The sequence below is a fragment of the Podarcis gaigeae genome (genome assembly GCF_964106915.1).
Source record: "Podarcis gaigeae genome assembly, chromosome: 6".
NCBI lineage: Eukaryota > Metazoa > Chordata > Lepidosauria > Squamata > Lacertidae > Podarcis > Podarcis gaigeae.
The window spans coordinates 8,554,721-8,580,738 of record NC_139682.1 but is presented as its reverse complement, the minus strand read 5'-3'; the positions used below and the strand labels follow the sequence as shown (position 1 = coordinate 8,580,738).

The 26,018-nt window shown below is 45.5% G+C and overlaps 2 protein-coding genes across 4 annotated transcripts in view; one reads left to right on the top strand and one right to left on the bottom strand.

Annotated features, from left to right (window-relative positions):
* The first annotated feature begins 139 nt into the window (after positions 1-139).
* Positions 140-15,894, top strand: BIRC7 (baculoviral IAP repeat containing 7). Its single transcript, XM_083744642.1, has 8 exons — positions 140-672; positions 7,167-7,928; positions 9,248-9,347; positions 11,678-11,756; positions 11,853-11,898; positions 12,454-12,525; positions 13,977-14,185; positions 15,451-15,894. Exons 2-7 carry the CDS (start codon positions 7,325-7,327, stop codon positions 14,174-14,176), a joined length of 1,101 nt encoding a protein of 366 aa, XP_083600768.1. The 5' UTR covers positions 140-672; positions 7,167-7,324; the 3' UTR covers positions 14,177-14,185; positions 15,451-15,894.
* Positions 15,895-21,427: 5,533 nt separating this feature from the next.
* Positions 21,428-26,018, bottom strand: part of NKAIN4 (sodium/potassium transporting ATPase interacting 4) — a gene marked incomplete at its 3' end in the record, with an annotated part of 106,536 nt that continues 101,945 nt past the window's right edge. For 2 of the 3 annotated variants that reach the window (XM_083744765.1, XM_083744767.1), the window contains one exon: positions 21,428-24,687. In XM_083744765.1, coding sequence (XP_083600891.1) covers positions 24,678-24,687 — 10 coding nt within the window. The remainder of the gene's footprint in view (positions 24,688-26,018) is intronic. The other variant, XR_014565666.1, reaches the window with a different exon arrangement.

The window sequence follows — 26,018 nt, the reverse complement described above, 5'->3', positions numbered from 1 at the left end:
GGAGACGAGGGGAGAAAAAGAACCACCCCCAGCCTCTCACGCTAACCCGAGAGGGAAGGGGAGGAGGGGGAAATGAGCAAACGCATCATCTGCTGCGCATGCGCTGCGAGAGTGGCGGCGGCGGCGGCTGCCGTTCCGCGGATCAGGCTCCGCCCATTTTTCCACCCGGGCCCCGTTTTTTTTTAAGTTCCCGCCCAGCCCGCCGTCGTTTGACTGCAGGGAGGCGTGATTGACAGGAGGCGGGCCTTATTGTAATCGAGGAGCCAATAAGAAGGAGGGAAAACGCTGAGGAGAGGCGGGATGGCCGGTTGTTGTTTTTACCTCATGAGGGCGGCCGGGGGGGATGGCTAGTTGTTCCTTTGACACACAGGGGGTTGCCGACCCCTTAAGTCTTCGTATGCCGCTGCTGCCCCATGGCGTGGCTCGGGCGGTTTGTCCCCGCAGGCAGAAATCCAACAGGTGCTGCTCGCGCGGCGGCCGTTGGCGCCAGAAGCTTCGCCTGTTGAGTTTCTGGCGTGGAGGAAGCGGCAGCCTCCCGGCCCCCCTCGCCCTGCTTCACGTGTAATGAGGGGCTCTTCACACGTTGCACCGCGAAGGGAAGAAAGGCGGGCGAGACACGGCAGGCGGCGATATTTAAGGAACGGGAGCCATGACGCAGCCACCGACTTCTGGGTACGTTCCCTGGCAGGGAGCGGGGTTTTGGCGCACCCAAAATGGCAGAAGTAAATGCACGTCGACTGGTCCCTCCTCGGTGGTTATTGATTTTCCAAGGGTCTGGCAGGAGGAGAGGATGGCAAGTGGGGCGGGGAGATTCCAGGGCACTCAGAAAAGCATTTAAACATTTCAGTGTATAGGGTCCCACTCTCTTGGTGGCCCCCCAAAAAAATTAAAGGAAAAAAAAACCCTGGATGTACATTTCCAAAATATAAGCTAAAAAACAAATAAAATAAAACCTACATAAGGCAACAGTGTTTTGTGTTGTGTAGGCTCCTATTTGTTATGTGCAAATGGCTTTGGATACCTATTAGGTCCATAAATTACCATATAGCATATATTCAACACAGATAAAATGCGACAGTTTGTTGTTGACAAAAGGACAGCTGACATATAAAGGGCTCCATTACCTTCAATAGCTTAAAGCCTCATCAAACCCAAATCCGGCCCTGCTCTATACACACACACATTTTTACTTTCAAAGTGAGGGCAAGAGCATCACTTGATGCTGCAAGTTCACCCCTCCTGTTGAATGTTTCTATACATAAGTAAGGTAGCTATGTAAAAGGCTCATTTGTCATTATATAGTTGGGAACAATTTGTGTTCTTGCGCAGCTGTGTTGCTTTACACTTTGTGGGTGTTCCACAATCATACTACAAAATACCGCATTTACTCAAATCTCACGCTCACCCTTTTTTGGCCAAATTCCTGGCACTAACCGGGAAATTAAAGACACAGCACCAAACATCTGGTTCTGCTGTGTCACAACAAATTAATTGCAATTATACACACCTGGGAGTGAATTCCATTTAACTTAATGGGACTTGCTTCTGAATAAAGGTCTCCATGGGAATAGATGGGTGATGCATCAAACCTTCAACACATTCTTTACTATAGGGATTCTTTACAGATCCAATGTCAGTAGCAAAGGATTATTATTATTATCATTTGTTGTTGAAGAATGAATGTATAGAAAAGAACTGGTTCTTCTGAGACACACCGTAGAAGCAAGCTGACTCCTGCCACAAAGGGATTGATGGAAGTAATGCAGAAACCTCACCAACCTCCAAAAAGCCCACTTTCAAAGGCCTGTCAAATGCAACTAAATGAAGAGTACTTTGTATACATGAGTTGCAATAAGGCAGGATGATGTGTTTGGGCTGAGGCCACAGACGACCCTTCATTTCACCCATCACCAGTCAGTTCACAACAGGCTTTGTTACCCTTCCCTGAGTTTCAGGAGGCTTTCCTCCCCTTGGTGATTCCATTGCATCCCACCCTGGGCTTTCTTGTCAACGTGTGACACACACAAAGCTTCAGCGAAGGTTTTGCAGAGCTCCCAATGGTTCAAAGCACAAGCAGTGAGTTCAGAGCTGCTGTCTGCACTAGGGGACAGACCAGAGTGCCAAAGTTTGGGGAATCCAGAGGAAACCTTTGCGCAAAAGGTTTCTTCGCAGCCTTAACTAGGCTTGTTTGTTTCAATGTTATAGACTGCTGTTTATCCAAAAGGTCCCAGGGTAGGCTTATAACAGCAAATAAAAACAGCAACATAAAAAAGCCAATAAATGTCATAACTGGAAGGTGGTGCTGAAAAATACTTGCAAAGCCACTTCCGGGCCTGCCCCAGGAGGTGGGGTTGCGGGCATCACGCCCTTCCCACGTGAGCGGGGGCTGGTTTCAGCCCCCGCGAGAACAGGGGAATCCCGTCCGTCCACGCCTCCCAGCCAGCCAATCGGCTGGCTGGGGGGGCGTGGCTTGCCCTATTTAGGGCCGGAGCGGAGAGGGCTAGCCCCCACGTTTTCCCACCCTCCCTCCCTTTAGTTGGGCTTTAGGTAGGTCTGACTTTGCTATGGACTTCGGTCTGTCGCCGCAAGGGGCATGGTAGGAATTTTTCCCACTTGGCAACTTACAGCCTTTTGGTTTTTCGCCTACCTCGTAGCAACTCGTCATAACTCTTCGGCATTGGCGGTAGGCATTGGTAAGAAGGGGTTAAGAGGATGTGGGGGGGAAGAACGCCATCACCTCCCCCCAGTGAACGAAGGGTGGTCCGTTAAAGGACTCCGGGGGGCGTGGCCCTGTCCGAAGCCTATGGAGGTGTGGGCCAAAGGCACGCCCCAGAGCGGTGACCCGGGGGAGCTCCTAGTCGACGTGCCTCGGCGGGAGACTCCCCCGATTAGTGTTAACCCTTCCCCGTGTCTCCAGCAAATGGGCTGGAGCCGGATAGTCGATAGGACCAATGCCTAAGCCAATGCCTCTCATTCCTGAATTCAATAAAGTTGTGGCCTAATTCGCCCAATTAACCTTAATTATGGTGTCTCGTGTGTTTATTTATCTTGGTGGGGGGCAGGAACTCGCCACGCAAGACTTTGCCTGGAACCTAAAGGATAAACCTATTTGGGGAAAGATGGGGTAATTAATATTTTGGGGTTTTTTTCTCTCCAACCTGAGGATCGCATTCCATTTTGGGCAACATTCGGGGGGGTGTCTTTCCAAATGTAAAATGGTTCTTTTTAAAAAGATTCAGAAACAATACAAAACACGAGTGAGAAGATGATTTCATTCCTAAGCAGCAAGCAATATATGCATACAATTCATGCATTTCTATCCGCCACTTGGAAGTCCTCAAGGAATGGTGAAGTGACTCCCCCCAGTAGCCTTAGATTGCACAGCCCTGCGGCCGATCAGTCCATGCACGAGCTTCTAAATCACTCTGCCCAAACCTTCTGATTGTCAGAGACCAGGCTGAGGAGTACAACTATGAGGAATGGTGGGAGCCTACCTCTCCCCCTGTTCATGGCCAGGATCCTGAAACTCCACAGGAGCAGGGCAGTAGTGTTGATTTGGAACAATGGTTTGTTGAGGGGCACAGCTTGGAAGATGATAGTTGGGCAGAACTGGGAGGTGAACAGTAAGAAGAAGAACGGGAAGAGAGCGAGCTAGCCGATTCTCACTGGAAGATGTGCAGCCTCTCAGTCCCACGGCTAGGGGATTAGTTAAGGTGGCTTCACAAAAGGCTCAGTTGTTGAGAGAACAGGTGGCTAGGAGAAGAGAGGACGGACGTGACTAGAGGGAAGTGGGCAGAACCTTCATTGGGAGCATCTGCACTCCAAGAATGGCCGCTTGTGCTTTTGCTGCATTCATTAAACATTTCTGTTACTGGTAAAAGACTGCTTTCTCTTTGTACTGCTTATCTACTACCAAGGGGGGGGGGGGGAGGAGGAAGCCAAGCCCCCGAAGCCTGAAACTGATTTTATAGATGTCTAGGGAGGTTGATGTGGGAGGAGGCCTTCCTTTAATTACCTGGATCCCAACCAATACAGAGTTTAATAGGTACTTGCTATCACCTTAAACCAGTGAATCCATATGTGTTTGTTTTTTTAAATTAGGGGTATCTTAAAGGCAATCCTGATCATATGAGTATTGCTTGCTTTTGGAGTATATTTTAAAACCTGGCCATTTAACAAATGCACATAGTGTGGCTGGTACTCTGTACATGTGAGTACTGTCACAAAAAAACCTTGTGTGAGAGTAAGAGGGTTGGTTTAAAGAAAATAAATCACCACACCCATTTGTTCTTTAATTGTTAAAGGAGCCCCCCCCCCCCCCCGATGAGGGGCGAGGAGGGCATTCATAGAATTGTAGAGTTCGAAGGGACCCTGAGGATCATTTCATCCAACCCCCTGCAATGCAGGAACATGCAGCTGTCCCATACAGGGATCGAATTTGCAACCCTGGCATTATCACCCCATTCTCTAACCAACTCATGCACACGTCTTGCTACATCCAAATATCTGCCCTTCGACTGGTCTCCTCCATAAAGGTTCAGAGTTTGGGCATCTGGATGGCACTGCTACTAAACTTATTCAGAATAAGGCAAACACAAATGAGAGATCGAGCTCTGAAGTGGCAAGCAAGGGGAACGAGCATCTTATTTATTATCACATTTCTGTTCCGCCCTGTTCACGCATCCTTCTGCCTCCCACTCCCCTTTTTGTGTCCAAAGCTACTTCACTGAGCTTCTTGCCTGAGTGAAGAACTGAACCTATGTCTCCACGGGATGGTGGTTTCTACACTCCAGTGTATGTCTGTGTACCGCACTGGCTTATCAGGTTTTTTGCTTCGGTCAGGTTACAAACTGCTTGCAGCTTTAAATGTTTGATTCAAGGCACAAATTGGTTAATTGCTTGGGTGGAGATTGGAAGGTAAAGGAGCCCCAAAAGCCAGTGTTAGACACTTGTTCTCTGCTTTGTGGTTGAGTGATCTTCCAGTTTGTTCTGGTTAAGTAAGTACCCTGCATGCATACGTAACAACAAAATGTATTGAGGTGTGTAGTTGTAATAATGCTCTTGAATATTTAGAGGCTTTAAGTACAGTAGTGGATATTAACTTGGTCCTGAGGTTTGGTTTATTTGCTTGAGCTTTACAGAGCTTATTTATTGTGCAGATACGTTTTGCCTATCTGAGTATACGCCATGATATATTTTATCATGTTAATGGGAAAAGGAGGGGTAGAAATGGCTGGCAATCTTCAGGTAGCAACTGAGCTCGAAGATGTGCTGGTCTGGCTTCTCTCATTTTACACAGGGTGCTAACCCTCAAATAATCCCCTATCTTAGTGGTTCCAATTTAGAGCTCCGCAGAAAACACCCAGGGGGTCCATGTCCCCATTCTTTGCCTCCCCCCAACTTTTTTTTGTTATTTTTGCATGGTAATATCTCAAATTTATGGTCTGTTTTAGTGCTGCCCCACATTTTGTTTTTAAAAAATGCTTTGTAGAGGTAGCTACCATAGAATTATCAAAACTTTCAAAAGAAGGGGGCCAGTGGCTTGGCTTTTTAAAATTAGGGGGTCCTCAGTAATTATCTAATTGGGAACCACTGCCTTATCATGTTCATTGGGAAGCTCGGCTACTTGTTGTAAACCCCTCCCTTAAAAAAAGGAAGTGAGTTAAAAAGCAAAGAAGGAATCATAACTCAGTTACGTATCACATATACAGAAACAAAATGGGTAATGAAAACCGTTTTCAGAAAACCTATGTAACACTAAACCCTACAAGGCAGCGGTTTACATATTTCTCTGATGTGGGTTGAGTGATCATACAATTCTTAAAATTTGTTCCTATCCTCTACAGTCTATAAAACAGGATTGCTATACCTGCAAACAACAATGAAGCCTTAAGATGTAGGGTGCAATGATAAGTGTGTCTCACTAGCACCTGGGAGACCAGGCTTCAAATTCCCACTTGGTCATGAAACTCACTGGGTGATCTGGACCAGTTGCTGCCTCCCAGCCTAACTTGCCTCAGAGGATTGTTGTGGAGATTAATTGAGGCAGCAGGGGAACCATGTATTCTGCCTTGAAGAAAAATGTGGGATATAACTAATAAATAAAAAGTCTTCAAAACCTGCAACTATAGATTTGTGTGGCTGCATGATTGTGAAGAGAGTGAGCTTTGTGCTGCTAAGCTGCATAGTCTGATACGGCACTATAACTACTATGCACTGCACTAAAGGCATTCCTGTGTAGGCATGGGAAATTAGGGAGATGCCTCTTTTAAGGACCTGCTGCACTATACACTTATAGACTTTTGAGCTGGGGGGGAGATAACCTCTGGCCCTCCAGATGTTTCCACAACCCACATCAGCCTCAGACAGCCTGGTTAATGTTCAAGGGTGATGGGAGCTGTGGTCCAGCAATATCTGAAAGGTCACAGATTATCTCCCCCTGCCCTTTAAAGAAAGAAAAAGCACATGAGCTTTCAGAATTATCATTTTGTCTTGTATTCACATTTATTCTGGCTTAATTGGCTCATTGTTCTTGTACAAATCATTAGTATTTGATGCCAGAAAGCCCTCTTAACACTTTCATCATTGACTTGAACCTCTGTTTTGGGTGGTTGTGGGAACAAAATAATCTCAGAACTGCAGATTGGGTGATCTCATCTTGCCCCCACAAAGTTGACTTCCTTGACAATTGCGTGCAAGAGATTACAAGTCGATTGCCTTTCTCCCCAAGCATCTCTATCTTCACTGCCTGATGTTGGCTGGAGCAAGTCCATTAACGCATCCCACCTAATTATCAGCTATACTTAAGGGGAAGTGGCACTGTAGATGACAATTTGGCTGTCAAATGTAACTTGTAACAGAGAGGTTTTTGTAAATGGGACCAGTGAGTTGGAAGCTTTGATATTTAAAATTGATCTTTTGCATTTCCTGTCTCTGCAAATGGAACCAAATGTTTGTTTAGTCATTAAATAAGTCACTGACTCCTCCTTTTTGTCCTGCTGTTACAATGCCCAGAATTAATGGATGCATTCAGTGTAAAAAAAGAGTTATTGCACAAATTTGTTGCCTCCACTTTAAGCCACTGATGAATTCCTCTTTTTCACCAAAACACACAAATGTCCCCCCACCCCCTTGTCTTCCTGTAAAACTTTTTGTTCTCTGTCCAGGTGGAAGGGCAGCAATTGTACTGCTGCAACTACCAAATCAGCAGGCTGTAGAAAAGCCAGAACCTTGTGCCTGCCTGCTGTTTGGGAGTCTGTGTGGCTTTTCTGAGTTCAAGAGCTTTCCAGAATTCGCAGGAGGCTGAGCCAGAGAGAGCTAAGGGATGCAGGCTACTTATTGGAGGCAGACTTCCATTGAAATCAACCAGCTTGTCGATAATATAATGGCTAATATCCTTTCAATGAAGAGGGACATGGAGGACAGCTCATCTGCAAGAGCATCTAGGAACAGACGTCCCTGGCTGTCCCAGTCCAGCATGCGATTTGAGGAGAGGCGCCTACAGACTTTCCAGCATTGGTCGGAGAGCTTTCCTACTTCCCCAGCTGACCTGGCCGCTGCTGGCTTCTTTTTCATTGGGCCTGAGGACAGGGTGAAATGTTTTTGCTGCGGTGGGGTGTTGTTTGACTGGGTTGCTGAGGATGACCCCAAGGCAGAGCACAAGAAGTTCTTCCCAAGCTGCTCTTTCATCCAGGGGAAGGATGTAGGAAACCAAGAGATGTTTCAGGCTGAGGGCCTCCAAGATGCTGTGGATGGACAGTTCCTTGGCATGTTGCAAAACTTAAGCATGGAAGAGGCTACTGTAGACTTTCAACCAGAATACCCAGATATGGAGACAGAAGGAGATCGCCTGGTGACTTTTGAAAATTGGCCAGCTTCTGCTCGGGTGACTCCAGAGTCACTCGCCAGAGCAGGATTTTTCTACACAGGTATGTAAGCACGTAACAACTGGAAAAAAGGGGTTATGCTTTTTTATATTATTATTATTGTCTTAATGAAATTTATATACAGCTTTCTAGAATGAAGCAGTTCCCCCTAAGCTGTTCGCAAAGAACAAAAGATATCAAATGTTAAAAAAAGTTATATGAAGAATGAATAAATAAAACCAGTGCTGATAAAGCATTTAACTTTCAGAAGTTTTGGGAAGCTCAAGCAAGAGTGGTGGCAGCCTGAAATTCCTTTGTGAAAGTGCTGCTCTGGTTTGAGATGGGTGCGGTTTTTGATTCTATGGGGTGCTGCTTCACAAGAGCTTTCCCCAAATGCAAAAGCAGCACCTCCAGGATTGAAACCCCATGCTCCTCATGGAAGGTAGGATACTCTGCCTGGAGTATATGGGGGCTTTGGTGCTGTGGGGCTCTTGGTTGGGTTGAGTGGAGGAACATCTATGCAGAGGTGCTATTCCTCTTTCCTGTCCCTGTCTCCAGTCCCAACCAGGGAGTGCTGCCAGTATGGATTCTCCCTCCCCCATTTTAGCAAACCAGTGTAGAATCCCCTGCAAAAATGATGGGCGAGGGGCAAACCTCCCATTTAACAGCACTTGCGACTTCAAAGCACTCTGCAAATGTTGTCATTGTGACATCATGTGATGGACAGTTGGTCAACTCCATCCACTTGCCAAAGTTGGCCAACAAGGCTGATCTTGAGAAGGATCTGGCCCATGGGGCCAGAAAGGTTCCCTTGCCCTGCTGTAAGGTATCAGCATCATCATGGAGTGTCAGTGTGCAGCTAATATGAAGTATGCACATTCTCTGTGGTGGTTGCCAATGTGGTGCCCACAAGTGCCAGTTTGCCCAGCAGTATCCCCTATGGTGCCCACAAAAAGCCTCCGTAAATATCTCCTTGGAAAGCCACAATATGAGAGAGACCAGTCTTCTTGCTTCGCTTCTGTTTGCATTGGGTTAACCTCTTGCACTTTGGAACATACACCCTTTAACATGTCCACATTACATTGAATGCCCACAGAGGAGAGGAGCAAAGAACTGCTTTCTGTGAGCAACTGCAGTGGTGGTTGATGTAGGTGCCTTATTCTGCTCCCCTATTATTTGATTTGATTTTCTTTTTAGGCATGGCAGCAATTTTTCGTTGTTCCACCCCCCTCTCTCCCCGCCCAGAAGACATTCGGCCAGTGCCCATGTCACTTTCTCAAAATTTCAAATGTGTCCCCTGGCCCCAGAAGGTTGGTGGGCCCCTGCAGCTGTTTCAGCTTTTAAGTGATTAACATGAGACCTCTTGCCATGGCTGTTTTCAGGCCAGGGGGATTTTGTGCGGTGTTTCTACTGTGATGGCGCTTTGAGGAACTGGGAGCGTGGAGATGACCCATGGATGGAGCATGCTGTTTGGTTTCCAAGGTAACACATCCCTATTTGTCCCTCACACACTCACAAACACACCCCCATCTTTCAGGAACAGAGAACAATTAATATGTGGATTCACAAACCTCCTGCGTATAGCTAGTAACATCCCACAGGACAATAGCAAGTTAACTGGCGATGCCAACTTTCCCAGATTCAACTTGGAAACTCTTGTTAAACAATAACCTTGCATGTTCAGGAAACCTGTGCCCACAAGTAGATATTCAGTGTTTACAAGGATAGGATTTTCCAATTGTTGCCTAAGAGTTCAGATGCTAGCATTCTTTTCCTGCTTTGAAAGGAGAGAGACCTAGCTTAATTGCACATGATTTCTGCTAGAAAGGCACAGACCCCCTGACTGTCTAGTGAACACACTGGACTGAATGGATACGCATTGCAGTTCCCCCTGAATACTCACCAGCTTGCTATTCTGCATCCTTTTTGCATTCTGTGCAAGAGGTCACTGCTGGCTGGCTTTTTTATGTAGAAGTGTAGCAACAAAGTTCCTAAACCATTTCACATATTTGCAGCTGCAAACACAGGTATTTTCCCCCCTTCCTGATTAACACACTATTATTATTATAGTAATATTATTATCATTATTATGGCTGGGGTTGTTTTTTTCTTTGATCAGCACACACCCTCTCCTCCTCCTCCTGTGTGGCAAATGACTTCTGGAAAATAATGAAAATTCCCAAAGCATTTTGTTATACAATCTGAGTCAACAGTTCAAAGGGAGGACAGAAAGCCAAAATGTCACAGTCTGAGCGCAAGTGAAGTCCACTTTGGTGATGTGCTATGACTGATGGTGAAATGACTTGAAGTAAAAGTAAATGCTATCTATGATGCTTGGAGTATCACTGTTATTCCTATATGAGTTTGGATTTTAGATTCTTGCTACATGCTTTGTGGTATCAAACCCAGTTTTTCATGAGATGGAGAGCAGCAACAAATTCTGACACTCTATTTTTTCAAAAAAAGAATATCTTTTTATGATACTTGCGTTTTGCCTCATTGAAAACACATCTGTATATTAAACAGATGTTACCCATGAATCAGCCATAGGTGACAAATGGAAATGTAACCCAAAAATTGGCCCATAGGTGACAAAAATGTGAACATTTCCAGAAGCACCTGTGAAAATTGCCCTTGCTAGGCTTGAGCTGCAAACCTGGAAGTAAGTCCCATTGAATTGGGAAGCAAGTGTGTGTATCTAAGAGTATCTGATGACCATGCCATTGAATGTCGTTCCCACCTGCCCATTATCCCAGTGCATAGACTGGAAAGGGGATCTATTAACTAGACCAGAAGCACACACACTTAAGTGCAGCTGTTTCAGCTTAAGTGACTGGCATTTCAGCACACTGCTGTCAACTCTGCAGGTAGAAACCAGGCTGGCAAAGATGTCATATGGCAAGAAGGTTTTCAGAGAACGATACAAGTGCTTCCTGTTACAGAGGTTTGAAAGTTAAGGTGGTGTTTTTGGACACTGCAAGGAGAGTGAAGCTGGAATCAAAAGTGAAAGTGTGGCTTTATTTAATTAAAATTATTTGCTGGCAGAACTGGGAAAAGTCCTCAGCTAAGTACCCATTTCATCCTGCCAGACCCTAGGCGGAACTGTCTCTGCAAAGAAGAAAGGCCACTTGCTATATTAACTGATTCTCTTTTCTCCACTTACATACATACTAAATTCTTTGGACCAATAGTCTCATTAGTATTGTTGCATGCCACCTCAATCTCTGAGCTGTGTGAGAATCCAGGGGGTCTAGGCATTTACCTAGGGTTCTGTTTCATCAGAATGAGGGACAGCGGAGACTGTGGTGTCTTTAGGATATGTTGTTTATTTGCACATACATACAACTTGAGCCTACATTGGCAGGGCTCACAGCATTAACACTCCAAGAAGGCCGTGCTTCTCCCTTAGCGATAGCCTTGGATTCCAGCAGAAGTCAAGCATGTCTCTTCCTCACAAGCTCCAGCCTCCCACCTGCTTCTAGCTTCTAGCGCTCTCACACCAAAACTCTGGCTTTTGTCCTTCTAACAGCCAGTTGAGGGAAGAGGGCACTCATTTGTCCTCTGGCACAGAGCCACTTCCTTTGTTACCTTAATGACCCATATTTAGGCCATTACCTCACCAGGAAGCTGGCCTGGCTATTCCAGCAATTGAGTCCTTGCTGGATCCAGGAATGAGAAAGGACTCGGGCATATTCCAAATAATCTCTGTCTTTCCATTAGTTTCATTTTGGGGCTGTGTTTTCAAGGAAGCCAGTTGGCTGTCACAGTATTGCGACTGTTTCATCTTCTCTTCTCCTGTCCCACATCTATAGGTGTAAATTCTTGCAGCAGTCCAGAGGGAGTGGCTTCATCAACAGTGTTCAAGAAGCACATATCAATCCTATACTCCCGGTGAGTGTGTGTGTGCTTGTGCATGTGTCTGTTTATGTGTGCAAGTGTGCACATACATGCAGTTATTCCAAAGTGATGCATATCATTTGTTTCCAGGAGGGCAACTTACATTGGCCTGAACAACATCCCACCAGCTCCCAAGGTAAGTACTTCTGTAATTTTCAGCTCTTTCTCAGCCTTGCCTCTGTTGATAGTGTTCCAAAGGTTGGATGCCACCTCCAATCTCTGCCAAGCTGTGGCAAGCATCCAGGAGGGGTTCCAAGTGCTCACTCCAGGGTCTGTGTTCCTTTGATAATCATAGTCACAGTGGACTAGCTTTCCTTAGCTTTAAGAAATATGATTTATTCACATGTTTACACCTGAATTTGGAGGGAGTCCAGATCTTACAGCAGGGCCATCTCAAGAGGGGCTTGCTCCTCATAGCAGTGGAGCCCAAGGCTTCCACCTTTCCTCTAGCCAGGCACCCAATATCATTCTGCCCTTTTTTTCAACTATTGCAAGGCTCATGCCAAAAGCCCCATTTTGGTACAAAATAAGTCCTTCACACATGTGTTAAGATGCTATAGGTTCTCATGTAAACACTTGAACTTCTTAAAATCTATTTTGGGCTTCTAAATATATTTGGAGTAGGGAAACCGACCTTGTGAACAGGGACTCCCAATACATGTCATATTCTCTCTGCGTGTTTTATGCACAGAGCCTGCTCAGAGGCAAGCAGATTGTCAGAGAGTGAGGAGAGAGACAGAAACAGGACGTCCAAATGAACCAGGTAAGGTTGGTGGAAGAGAGTGAAGCAGAGCGGCCAGGTGGGATAGGAGCAGGTAGCCTAATTCTTGGCTAAGCAAAATAACTCATTTCTCTGTAACACATCTAAAGACCGGCAAAAGCGCTCAGAGACCAAGGTGTCTTCACATTACCATCTTGGAGCACAATGAAGAGGTTTGTTGTGTTCCCTGGTGGTTTCCACAGTGCTTCCCCAGCTGTTCACATCAGTACAGTTTAAGTAGTTTCTGATTCATTTCTCTTTGAGTATTGGCAGGGTGGAGATGTCTTCTTCACCTCCTGCAAACGTGTCCCCACCTTGGCTGGAGACAAATTAGGAGTGGCTGAAGGACTTCAATCAGTGTGAAGCTAGTTTAGGAAACAAGGCATCAAATAGCAATATTTCACAACAAAGCACAGGATGCATATGCATTTTGGAGCAATGTTGTGAGAACAAAAATTAAGAACCCAGTGCTGGAAATGCAGCGAGGGCACAGTAAACAGAAGTTGTGAATGCACTCTATAAACATGTGTCCCATAACACACTTGTTGGGGAATGTTTTTGCATGCTAAAGGGCTTGGACACAACTGTTAGGAATTACCGTACCAGCATGAAACTAAAATCTACTCTGAGTAGACCCACTAAAACCAGATGGCCATGCCCATTAATTTCAATGATTATGACTAACATTGGATACAACTCTGAATATCTGAGTTTATTCTGATGGCTGGTTTGTGGCTTTAATGTGGTTTTTGTGGATCTGACCTCAGTAGAAAACTGTGGCCTTGAGACTGTGAGCATTCTGAATCTTATCATGCAGGGATAGTCTGTGTGGTTTGAGAGTTTCTCATACTCTTGACCCAACTACTTCAAGAGTATGAAAAATTTCAAGTGATAGAATTAAGAGGTTATAGTACTAATGGCTACAAAGTAGATGCAACTTGACGTAACATATTTCTTAGGGGGATCGTTGCCAAGCAAGTCTAGTCTGTCGGTGTTAGCTTGGTATCAACATAGTTCTTTTATTAGTTTTTTATTTTATTTTTTTAAATGTAATTTGTTCCGCTATATGCAACACAGCAAAATAAAAACTGCTCACAAAACAGTGCACTGAGCACCGTCCAAAAGAGCCATGTTGTGAAATGTATATTGCTTAAGTATGGGGGCTTTGTCCATTTGTCAAGGGTTAGTTGGCTCTTAAAATATTCCAGTGTTTGGGTTCATATGACCAATTTTCACTGTGGGAGAATGTTGACTGAAGGTGCTAATTTCCCTTGACAAATCTGTCAGTATAAACTTAAAGAAGAACAGGGATTTCCCCCAGATTTTCTGGGCTCTAGCCCAATCCCTTTCCCCCGCAACATAGATACTCTGGACTGCAAGATTGTCGTGTGGCACCGAGCAATCAAAACGGCTCTTTTGGGCTGTTCCTGAAACTTTCTCCTTCCTCTTGCTAGAGTCTCCTGTGAGCACGGAGGAGGAGCTGCGCCGGCTGCGGGAGGAGCGCATGTGCAAAGTGTGCATGGACAAAGACGTGTCCATCGTGTTGGTGCCTTGTGGCCACTTAGTGGTTTGCACAGAATGCGCTCCTAATCTAAGACGCTGCCCCATCTGCAGAGGGGTCATCCATGACAGTATGAAGGCATTCCTCTCTTGAACTGGGAAGGTGGGTAAAGAGGAGACTACAAGAAATATTGCCGAACTCAGGACATTGTCCAAGCCCCATTGCACAAGCGATAATCCTTATGCTTACTTAATGGTGCATGCGATGGAAGCCAAAGTAACTTTTACAGCCTTGGTCTGCCATACCTAACCATAGTGGCAGGTTCATGTATGCTCTCAACCACCCTGCCCAGAATACCTCGCCCTTCCTCAAAGCAAGGCAGTGTGTGTGTGTAGGGGGTGACAGAAACTCTCACTGAGTGGTCAGAAGACTGAGAGGGCTCAGCATGTATCGCACGTGTATGATGTCATGTGTGTGACATCACATTGTCTGGGCGAAGCTGAGTGTTCTGGAGGAGCCGGCTATTGATGCTGCGACGCACAATATGTGATGCATGTGATGTCATGCGTGCGACGTAGCCAGTTCCCCTCAATATTGAGGGGGCCTAGCCCACTTCCAACAAATAGAGGGCTGCAGACCTCTCGGCCCTCTAGAATTGGTATGCCTGGTGGTTAGCTAAGGGTGCTGGCAGCAGGTTCAGTAGCCAATAATGAGGTATGCAGGGCCTCCAGTAAGGGCAGAATTGCCAATCGTGTCATTTCTCCTCATGATGGAGCTGGCCGTGCAGATCTGCAGAGCCATTTCGCACAAACCTGTCTGTGCCCAGCTGCCAGCAGAGAGATGTTTTGAAGACTCGTCTGCCATTTGTCAGCTGGAGAGGCTTCATGTTGGCAGTACTCCTGTATTGAAGTATTCCTTATGTATCCATTGGAATAGTCTGTGGATTCACTGCTGTCTGCTCAGAATGCCAGAATAGCAACTGAACACAAGAGCTTTCTGGATGAGGCCAGTGGCCCATCTAGTCCAGCATCCTGATCTCACAGCGGCCAGCAGGACCCTGAGTGTTAGAGTCCTCTCCCCGCTTGTGATTCCCCAGTAGCTGATACTGGGAAGAATACTGCAGCTGTGCACAGAAAGGTGGGAGACAAACCTGCCACTCATTCATGCATGAGAGGAATTGGCAAGTAGCAATTCCTATGGGGAAGGTTGCCGGAAGAAAGCGTTCCTGAATTGAAAGGAAATGGTTTGCATGAGGAAGGCACAAATCTGCTTTGCATGAAGGTCCCAGGTTCAAACATTGGTATTTCCAGGAAGGGACTCTTGCCTGAAATCCTGGAGAGCTGCTACCCATCAATATAGACAGTACTGAGTTAGATGGACCAATGGTCTGACTCAGTATGATGATATAGCTCCCTCTGTTCTTTCAGAATCTTCAGAGCCCAGATACTTGCTGCTTGATGGACCCGTTTTGGCCACAATGACTCAGCCTGAGGGGACATCAACTGAAGGAGCTTTGGAATGGGTGCTGGCACCCTGAGAGACCTCCTTCCCAGCCGAAATGATATTGCAGGACTTCTCCATGTGTGCTGTTTGGGGCTGTTGGGATTTCCCTTACAGCAGTATAAAAAAAGATCAAGGACAAAATAATCCCAAAGGACTTTCTGCTCTGTGAAACTATTGACTTTTCTCCTTTTTTTTTTTTAAGGGATTACTTCAGATTTGAAAGATGGTTCCTTCCTTGCTGATGTAATGTCTTGGAGCAGAAAACTTTGTCTAGGTTCTTTAGTAACTTGGTGGTTTATTTCTATTTTTTTACCATTTATTTTTTCCTTGGAAAATATTTTGTTTGAATAAAGGTACCTTTAGCCCTCGGGGACTACTTTGTAACAAATTCTTGCAAGGCATTTTCACCGAACAATAAATTTAATATTTCAGTCATGCTATGGCTTTTCCTATACAGAAGCTGTAACACTTATTATCATATAACATTTATTTAACTATACTGTCATTATGCCCCCACCCAATTAATGCACCCCTCCACTTTGCCTATTTAAAATTAGTTCCTAATATTGTTACAACCTACTTTTTAGCTGAATAAAATGCAGGCTCTTGCCAGGCAGCTAGCAACTGGTATAATGCTGATTGGCTGGAATCACCAAAACTGGGCTTAACATTTGACCTCATGCTATCCCTACTAGGAATGGGCAAGTCTGTCAATTTCACTTTCTCATTTTTCCGTCCTTAAGTTCAGTTCTTCATATTTTCCACATCCATTCCTAATACACTTTTCAAAGTTTCATGGAAAATTAATCAGCATTTTCATACAAATTTCTCCAAATATGCACATGCTTGCATAGCAATTTTCCTTAAAGGAATGCATTTCTATATGTTTTTACGAAGATGCATCTTTTGTGCACACTTAACCATAGTATTCACTTTTTATCTTCTTCTTTGGTGATCACACATAGCTGAGTAAGATTGTCTTCCATAAACATGGTTTTAACAATGAGTCTGTAAGTGGTTGTGGAGGCCAAGTCTGGATCCACACGTCCTTCCACAGTGGGGATATTGGTTTCCGGGCGGGAGTTTATCACGGTGTGGATTTGCCAAACATGCTTTCCTCTTACCATGTGCCTTGCGCCTGAGTTTGAGTGTCTTCAAAGCCCATGACACCTTTGGTAAAGGTTCTCCAATTGGAGTGCTCGCAGGCCAGTGTTTCCCAATTGTCGGTGTTTATACTACATTTTTTTTTATTTGTCTTGAGACAGTCTTTAAACCTCTTTTGTTGACCACCAGCATTAAGCTTTCCATTTTTAAGTTCGGAATAGAGTAGTTGTTTTGGAAGATGACAATCAGGCATCCACACAACATGACCAGGCCTACGAAGTTGTGGCTTTCTTTTATACATAATACTTGGCACTGCATTGCAAAATTAAGAGACGTGTGAATTTCAAAGGATGGTTGTGTATATTGTTGAGGAAAGTGAATTGGCTTAGGGTTGCTTCGAAAGGCACAGTGAGTATGGTGTGTCAGACTAAGACCTGGGAGACCAGGGTTCAAGAACTGCCACTTGGCCATGAAGCTCACACTGGGATTACTTTGGGCCAGTCACTGCTAACCTACCTCACAGGGGGGTTGTTGGGATTAAATGGGGAGGTGGGATTTAGAGGAAAAGGTGAGATAGAAATGGAATAAATAAATAATCTCTGATTCCCACTGCATTCGTTTAACCTCTCCTGTATTGGAGAAGAGTTGCTAATCACTGCTTTGGGATAAGCTAAAGCATGGAATTAAATAATGCAGGATCAGGCTTCAGTGAGAAGGACCCTGTGTGGGCTGTACATAGCATGGTTTTGCATGCACAGCGCCACTCCATTCCCTACAACCCATGTTTCTACAGTGGGGCACAGAACTGCAAACATGGCACTTTGCTATAATGGGCAGGGGGAAGCCGTGAGTGCATTTAATCTGCTTTTTTTCCAGGAGAGGGCAGCATCAGCCTAGTAATAAGCTTCCTCTGTAGATTATGAACTTGGTCCAGAAGAGAGAGACAGAGAAAAGGCTGTATATATAATCACTGTCCTAGATCAATACCACTATTGTTTTACGATCTAGCTCAGAGTAGAGCAGCCGAGGTGCATGCAGAAGTCCCAGGTTTGACCCTTGACATTTTCAGGTACAACTGGCAGTGTCACCCTGTCTGAAAGTTTGGGAGAGCCGCTCCTGGTTACTGTTGATCATACTGAGATAGATGTACCAGTATTCTGACTTGGTGTAAGGCAGATTACTATGTGCCACTTGGGCAAAATTGCATTCCATTCTGGTAAGATGCCCCCAAAGCTAAATTAAGAAGGCAAGGATATAGAGGCTGCCTGTAGGTGGAGGAAATAGGAGCTAGGGGTCTTAGTAGATCACAAACTTAACATGAGTCAACAGTGTGATGCAACAGCTGTTCTAGGCTGTATCAACAGAAGTCTAGTGTCCAGATCAAGGGAAGTAATAGCAACACTCAATTCTGCCTTGGTCAGACCACACCTGGAATACTGTGTCCAATTCTGGGCACCACAATTTAAGAAGGATGTTGACAAGTTGGAACATGTGCAGAGGAGGGGGACCAAGATGAGCAGAGGTCTAGAAACTAAGCCTTACAAAGAAGGGTTGGAGGAACTGGTTAGGGAATGTGACTAACATACACATTTTTGCAAGCAATTTCTCCTAATTTAATTTGTTTTTGTATCTTGTTTTCATGAATATAATTATTTTTATGCACATCTAATATATGCATGTTTGTAATCATTGTTTGGTTTGAGAACTGCATCTCAAATTCAGACAACTGCAAATTTTGAAGAATGATTGTGTTTCAATTTTCATGTTTTGGAAAGTGCAATTTTTTATCGATTTGTATTTAAATGTGATCAGAATCGAATTTCATCTCCATCCCTATGCGCTTACAGTGAACACTTTGCAACTTCTCTACCACAATGATAGAGCAATTTTGTGCCTTTATTTGTGTGTGAGTGCGCTCATGATGCTGTCTGCTGAAAAACATTCATTCGGCACAATTTCTTTTTGGTACCAAAGTAACAAGACTAGCGCCTTTACCTGAGCAGCCTCATTCATGGATTGTTACTGCCTGGTTCAGAATACGAATTTGTCTAGCTTCAAATGCTTGGGTGCATTACAGATTAAGTGCCATTTCCCCAGGGAGATATTTCCTGGCTCAACATTCAGGATGGGTTGATCTGTTAATGTTGGTTTCTCTCAGTTTCTCCTTTTGCCAATGTTTATGTTCAGTCTTCCACAGTTCTGCTTCATTTTGCGATTTATTTTCAAGAAAAGCCCTCATGTCCCAGCACTTTAATTCATATTTATCCTGCTACACACAATTTTATGCCGTATTTAATTGAGTCTAATGCGCCATTGAATCTAATGCGTACCTCCAATTTCAGAACCTTGAAACCAAAAAAGTATCTGCTGGGAAACGTAAATGTGCTACCAAATCTAATGCACACCTTAATTTTCACAATATAATTTGACCAAAAAAGCTGAGCATTAGATTTTAGTAAATACGGTATGCAGTTTCCCTTAATACATTTTTTCCAAAGCAATATCCCGCAACTTAGTCTGTTATGTTCATATGCATGCTTCCCCCTAATGCACACACCATTCTGTGTATTGGTGGGTTGGAGAGCCGTACAGCAAAATTAGAAGTGCAAAATTGGAAGCATGTCTGTGTTTGCATATTGCTTAAGGAACTACAAATTAGGGAGTTTCATATTTAGAGCATAAAATGAGACATTGCTCATCAAGCATCAGCCAGCATTCAGCTTCATGAAGCTGTTCTGTAGATGACTCCACAATTGTATTTCATATTGGCTCCTGACTCTGGCTTGCTAGTTGAGAAACAACATGCCCAGACCACCTGATCAGAAACAGCTTGCTGTTTGGCAAGTCTGTCCTCCATTTGGGCCAATTCTCTTATTTCCTCAACTGGGTTTAGAACCCTGCCAGGAGTGGCTGTGGCAACAGCTCCCTGATTACGAGCTCAATGGTCAGCTTTGGAGAGAGGCAGATAGACAAGAAGACCTCCCCTCATGAGGAGGAGAGACACTCAATAAGCCAGAAGGATCAAGGCATGGTGCGTGGCACATTTAGCGAGGGTCCCAAGTAGGAAAAGATCAAGGATGGAGTAGCAAAAAATGAAAGGAGTAAAGACCTAGACTGTGGGCAACCTTTGCTCTATAGCAGCTTAAAAAGGTAAAGGGACCCCTGACCATTAGTTCCAGTCGTGGCTGACTCTGGGGTTGCGGTGCTCATCTCGCTTTATTGGCCGAGGGAGCTGGCGTACAGCTTCCAGGGCATGTGGCCAGCATGACTAAGCCGCTTCTGGCGAACCAGAATAGCGCATGGAAATGCCATTTATCTTCCCGCCAGAGCGGTACCTATTTATCTACTTGCACTTTGGCATGCTTTCGAACTGCTAGGTTGGCAGGAGCAGGGACCAAGCAACGGGAGCTCCCCCCGTCACAGGGATTCAAACCGCCGACGTTCTGATCGGCAAGTCCTAGGCTCTGTGGTTTAACCCACAGCGCCACCCATTTCCCTTCTATAGCAGCTTAGGGCACAGGAAAAGGATGCCACTCTGGGCCTAGCCACCTCAGCAGTGAGTCAATGAGGGAAAGGGTTAACTGAAGGTAGGAACACAGGAAGTTGCCTTATATAGAGTTGGACCAATGGTCCACAGAGCTCAGTATTGTCTGCGCCAGTGGTAGCCAAACTTGGCCCTCCAGATGTTTTGGGACTACAATTCCCATCATCCCTGACCACTGGTCCTGTTAAGCTAGGGCTGGTGGGAGTTGTAGTCCAAAAACAGCTGGAGGGCCAAGTTTGGCCACCACTGGTCTACACGGATTGTGATAGAGGGATTAATTGGGAAACTAGGCTGATTAAATGGACAGATTTCAGAAGCGCTCTGAGGATGAGAAAAGTTTTAAACTCATTCAAGGGAAGAGCTCACCCGGTGTTTTCCAAAGGGAAGGGGCCCCCTGAGATCTTTGGTGGGAGGGTAGAAGCACTGATAACATAATTTTGTTCCCTGGTATGTTGTTATTGATGCTTTCGAATTATGGTGCTGGAGGAGACTCTTCAGAGTCCCATGGACTGCAAGAAGATCAAACCTCTCCATACTTAAAGAAATCAGCCCTGAGTGCTCACTGGAAGGACAGATCCTGAAGCTGAGGCTCCAATCCTTTGGCCACCTCATGAGAAGACAAGACTCCCTGGAAAAGACCCTGGTGTTGGGAAAGATGGAGGGCACAAGGAGAAGGGGACGGCAGAGGACAAGATGGTTGGATAGTGTTCTTGAAGCTACCAGCATGAGTTTGACCAAACTGCGGGAGGCAGTGGAAGACAGGAGTGCCTGGCAGTGCTCTGGTCCATGGGGTCACGAAGAGTCAGACACGACTAAACAACAACAACATGTTATTTTTTGAAGGGTGCCTTGAAAACTACAATTTCCAAGGGGCAATGTAATGAGATGCACATGTGCCATCACTCATCAGCCAACAGCGCTTGGGGGTAAATGAGTCCCCACCCCCACCCTGAGATTTATCCAAGAATGCTAGTAAATACCAATTTATTTTGAACTGAGCTCAACTGAGGATGTTTGCAGAAATGATTTGGTGCTGTGGAAAGGTGATTCCAGAATCCCAATCTAGCCTTATTTCCAATCAGAGAAAAAATTGCAAATGGCAATATATCTGCCTCAACCCCTCCCTAGCAATTATTCCCTCTCAGCCATGCTATGGAGAACAGGATTTTCACTGTCCTTGAAGGGAACAGGAGAAGACAATATCTGTGATGTTTGATCAAAAAACACTTGAGTGATGGACAAGTCAAATAAGGTTTGTGTATTTAAAGCATTAATTTATTAGAACAGTAACAAAGAACAGAGAGAATCATGCTAATTAAAAACAAACGAACCAAAACCTCCTACTGTCTTCTAGAGGACTCCACCATGGAGCCCTTCACAGAACACCAGACCAGATCACATGGAAATGTCTGCTCAACCAAACCAACGCTGAATGGTGGTCCCGATCCTTGGCACCCTTGCGTCCTGTGCCACTACGATGATTTGCTTGTGTATTTCCTTCGTGCTTTCTCATTGGGCTGTTGTGGTCCTCTTCAGAGGTGCAGGCATGCAAGTCATGGCTGATGGTCACTAGCATAACCCTATAGGTTATATGGCTTAATGGAGAGGGGAGAGGGCAGTAGCTGTCTGCCTGTGAATGTGGGCTGTGGACACACGTGTGGATCTTCGCTCTTAAGAACACAAGAAGAGCCTGCCAATGGCTCGTCTAGTCCAGCATCCAGTTCTCACAGTGTCCAACCATAATGCCTGTGGGAAACCAGGGAGCAGGACGTGAGGACATGAGTAACTGTACCCTCTTGTGGTTTCCAGCAACTGGTTTTCAGAAGCATCCCTGCCTCCAGCTGTGGCAGAGGCAGGGCATAGCCATCTTGCAAGGCTGGGAAGAAGGGAGTCCTGAAACTTGACTTGGCTCTTAGGTAGCCCACAATCCGATTCACACAATGTCATATTTGAGCATCGGTCGCCTGGCTTCTCAACCCCAGAGAAGAATGTTAAGAACAAGCGTTTTCCTTTCTCCTTTTTAGCATCTGGAAAGTCCTTGCGATATGACTGTTGCAGATGAACTTTTTATTTTTAAAGGCACATGTGGGTTGCCTATGACAGATGCAGGGTCTTAGCATCACAGCAGACGGAGCAATTCTGCAGAGAGGCATCCTTTTGCTTGAAACACTTGCCGCCTTGCTATGCATCAGTATTCTCAAAAGGCCACTTGGTTTTGCAGACAACAGTCCAGAGCTCAGACCTTCGCAAGTGGTCAAGTTGTGTAATAAAGTCGACTCCCCGTCCCCCTTTAGCACAAAGGGCATGGTCGGTGGGCATGATTGCAAATCGAGAGAGACTGGATGTAGGAGCATGTGCATGCGTGTGTTAACCAGAAAATGTTCTGCTCTGCTTCGGCATCCATGGGATCCAAAAAGTAATAATTGGGGGGGGGGGACTAAAAAGTATTGACGACTGAAGGAGACCAGACGGCAGCTTCAGCGTGGGACTGTGTTCTGGGATGAGGATGGAAGGCAGCAGGTAGACATGGCATGGAGTAGGTGTGAATTGTAAAGAAGGGGAAGCAGTGCCGATGGAGCCATCGGTTTGGGGAGCAGGCTGCTATAAGGAAGCGAAAGAACAGGAGAAAACTCTCAGCCGCAATATATGTGGCACGTGACTTTTTCTGTGGACAACAGGATAAGATGAGCTCTGCAGCATCTTGTGTTCATCTAAATAAAGGTAAAGGGACCCCTGACCATTAGGTCCAGTCATGGCCGACTCTGGGTTTCCGGTGCTCATCTCACTTTATTGGCCGAGGGAGCCGGCGTACAGCTTCCGGGTCATGTGGCCAGTATGACTAAGCCACTTCTGGCGAACCAGAGCAGCGCACGGAAACGCCGTTTACCTTTCCCCTGGAGCGGTACCTATTTATCTACTTGCACTTTGATGTGCTTTCAAACTGCTAGGTTGGCAGGAGCAGGGACCAAGCAATGGGAGCTCACCCCGTTGTGGGGATTCGAACCTCTGACCTTCTGATCGGCAGGTCCTAGGCTCTGTGGTTTAACCCACAGCGCCACCCGCATCCGAGCTCTGTTTAAGTCAGTCCAAAAGTCCTTCTAGCTGAGCATCCTGTTTGCTCACTCTGGCTGATCAGAGGCCTTTGTAAAGCTCCCAAGCACGATGTGAAGGAAATAGTCTTCTCTGCTGCCCCCCAGCAACTGGAACTCACTGGCAAGCTGTCTCTGAGCCTGGAGGAATGCCGACATGACTGACAGCTGCTATCAAGGACATAGCCACCCATGAATTTAACTAATCCCTTTATAAGACCACAAGGATGAAGAAAACATTCGGACAAAGATCAATCTTGGGATCCTTCTAGCATGAAAGGCTCGAGAAATCTGCCATGGCCCATGATATCCACGGATGATCCATATATGGAGATCTACTAAGTGTGGGATGTCTTATTACAAGTGCAGAAACTTGATGTCCCTCCACCTTTTTGAAACCGTGGGGTAGCTTTGTACAACTTTGCAGTTAGAATAAGGTAGGCCCTCCAATAGCTTTGGAGGATGGATCCTCTAAGGGGCTTGCCAGGTAGCCACCCAAGCAATAGACCATATGGATGGAACCTTTGGTCCTCCAGATATAGCTTAACTACAGCTCCTATCACCCCTAGCTATTGGTCATGCCAGCTTGGGCTGACGGACATCATAGTTCTCCACATCTCTGCAGACCTTAATGGATGAGGGTACAAAGAGACAGAATAACATAGAATTGGGTTCTAAATAGTTTTCCTATGACATCTAAAAAAACAACCACCACCAAGGAAGTTCAACCAGCACGTCGTCCATTATGGGAAACGGTAAGGTGAAACAGTTTGAAGTGGGTTTGGAGTTTGGGGGAGTGGGAGGAACTGTAGAGAAAGAGGGTGGGGACAAATGCATAATTAGTTGGCCCTGCCGGTCATTGGCTCAGCTATGCTCTCTAGCGCCACCTACTGTTGGCCTCCCTATCTTCCATCCTACCTATCTGAATCTCCACTGGATCAGTCCATTTGTCACAAGGAAGTGGAAGCAATGATACCTTGGAAGTGAACCACACTCAAGGGCACTCCTACAAAAGGTGAGTGCTACAGAGTCAAGTGGAGACTCTCCAAATATCTTCTTCTGATTCTCAATGGAGTTGTGTGGGGAAGGGAAACAGTATTTCCTCCCCAGTTCATTCATTCATTCATTCATTCATTCATTCATTCACAGCAAAACCTGCAAGTCCACTAATGAGCTAGCACATTGAAGAGACATTGGCATGAGTGGCTGGCCAGCAAAACGATATTTGGGCCTGAATGCCCACTTGTCGGAGTTCAGTCATCTTGCTGTGTATGTGCGTATCTGCATGTGTGTCGGTGTTTTTGTGTTCTTTCAAGTGGAATGTAGTTTCCCATCTCTTTGCATCTGGGACATCTGGCTTTTGGGGAATCTGGATGGATGGTTTCAGTCTGTCCAGAGTCTGGATCCTTGTCACTTACGCAGGCCTGCAGAAAGTGGGAGGGAAGGAAGGAAGGAAGGAAGGAAGGAAGGAAGGAAGGAAGGAAGGAAAGAAAGACATCGGATGAGAGCTCAGAATATGGCACATACTCAAAGGCAGTTGTCAGGATGCCCTCCTCCCGCTAAGAGTATCAAAATTGAGTAAAGTAAGGCATTAACAGGGCATGGTATATTGCAGAAAGAGCCTTTCTCTCTGCCACACCCCTCAAACACCCCAAATTCTGCCTTTGATTTTTTTAAAAAAAGAATATTGTTATGTAAAATATATTTTAAACAAAAACATGTATATGTGAAATATGCAATATGTAAATTCAGCACGTGTGTGTGGCCATCCCTGAGCATGGGGAGGGGCAAAGATGGCAGTCAAGGAGCTATGCAGGCCAATGAAACTCCTTCCTCTGGTCCCTTGGAAATCCTGCTCAGCCTCCATACCATTTTCAGCATGGCCACTCTACACACACAAAATTGCAGTCCTGGGGACCAGTAACTTTTTAAGCAGCAAACAATCGAGAAACAAGTGCAGGTCGAGGTTATTGAGGTGCTGAATTCTGAACACGTTTCTGTGCTATTGTGGGACTCTCACAACACACACAGGAGGTATAATATTTCTTCGTCTGCATGCCTGCGTGTACCACTAATTAGGCAGGTGGCATTATCGTTTTAAAATGTATCATCTGGTTTTCACTGGTATGTCCCAGGATAGGTTACAGCATTTTAAAATTCTGAATTAAAATCAGAATAAGGTGGGGTCCTGAAGCACATATCTCAGGCTAGGGTAAAGAGGTGTATCTTCAGAAAATGCTACCTATTACTAATACTACTAGAAAAATGTCTGTTGTTCTACCTCTCAGGAATCTCCCCAGGCCACAACACTCCTTCCCAGCCTTCCTCCCTGTGTGTGTCTGGTCCAGCTTGCCCCTGACACATGGACCCCGGACACTCCTACTCCATGTAGACCTTCATAGGATTGTCCTTTGAATCTACACTGCAGCCTTTTTGGGGTCCTCCAACCCAACCACACACACACACACAAAAGAGAACCCCCTCCCAAGTACATTTTGTTCTACTTCAGCTTCAAGCTTCCTTCTGCTGGATTAGTAAATCAGGGCACTGCCTCAGATCCTCCAAAGGCATTGCATATTCCCTCCTTGCAAAACCTTCAGTGCTGGAAATCAATATTTAATCTCTTGCCTCATCAATCTAAACAGGGTGACAGAATGGGGGGAAATGCAGTTCCGGACCAAAAACAAAACCCAAAGGTGCTGGCGTTTTAATGACCTCAGGCCATTTTTGCAAACTGTTGGCGCCAGTCACAAAA

Coding starts and splice junctions, on each gene's coding strand:
- BIRC7 (XM_083744642.1), top strand. CDS start 7,325: ATGCAGGCTACTTATTGGAGGCAGACTTCCATTGAAATCAACCAGCTT. Junction 11,899..12,453: donor ACATCCCACCAGCTCCCAAG/GTAAGTACTTCT, acceptor TTTTATGCACAG/AGCCTGCTCAGAGGCAAGCA. Junction 12,526..13,976: donor AGGACGTCCAAATGAACCAG/GTAAGGTTGGTG, acceptor TCCTCTTGCTAG/AGTCTCCTGTGAGCACGGAG.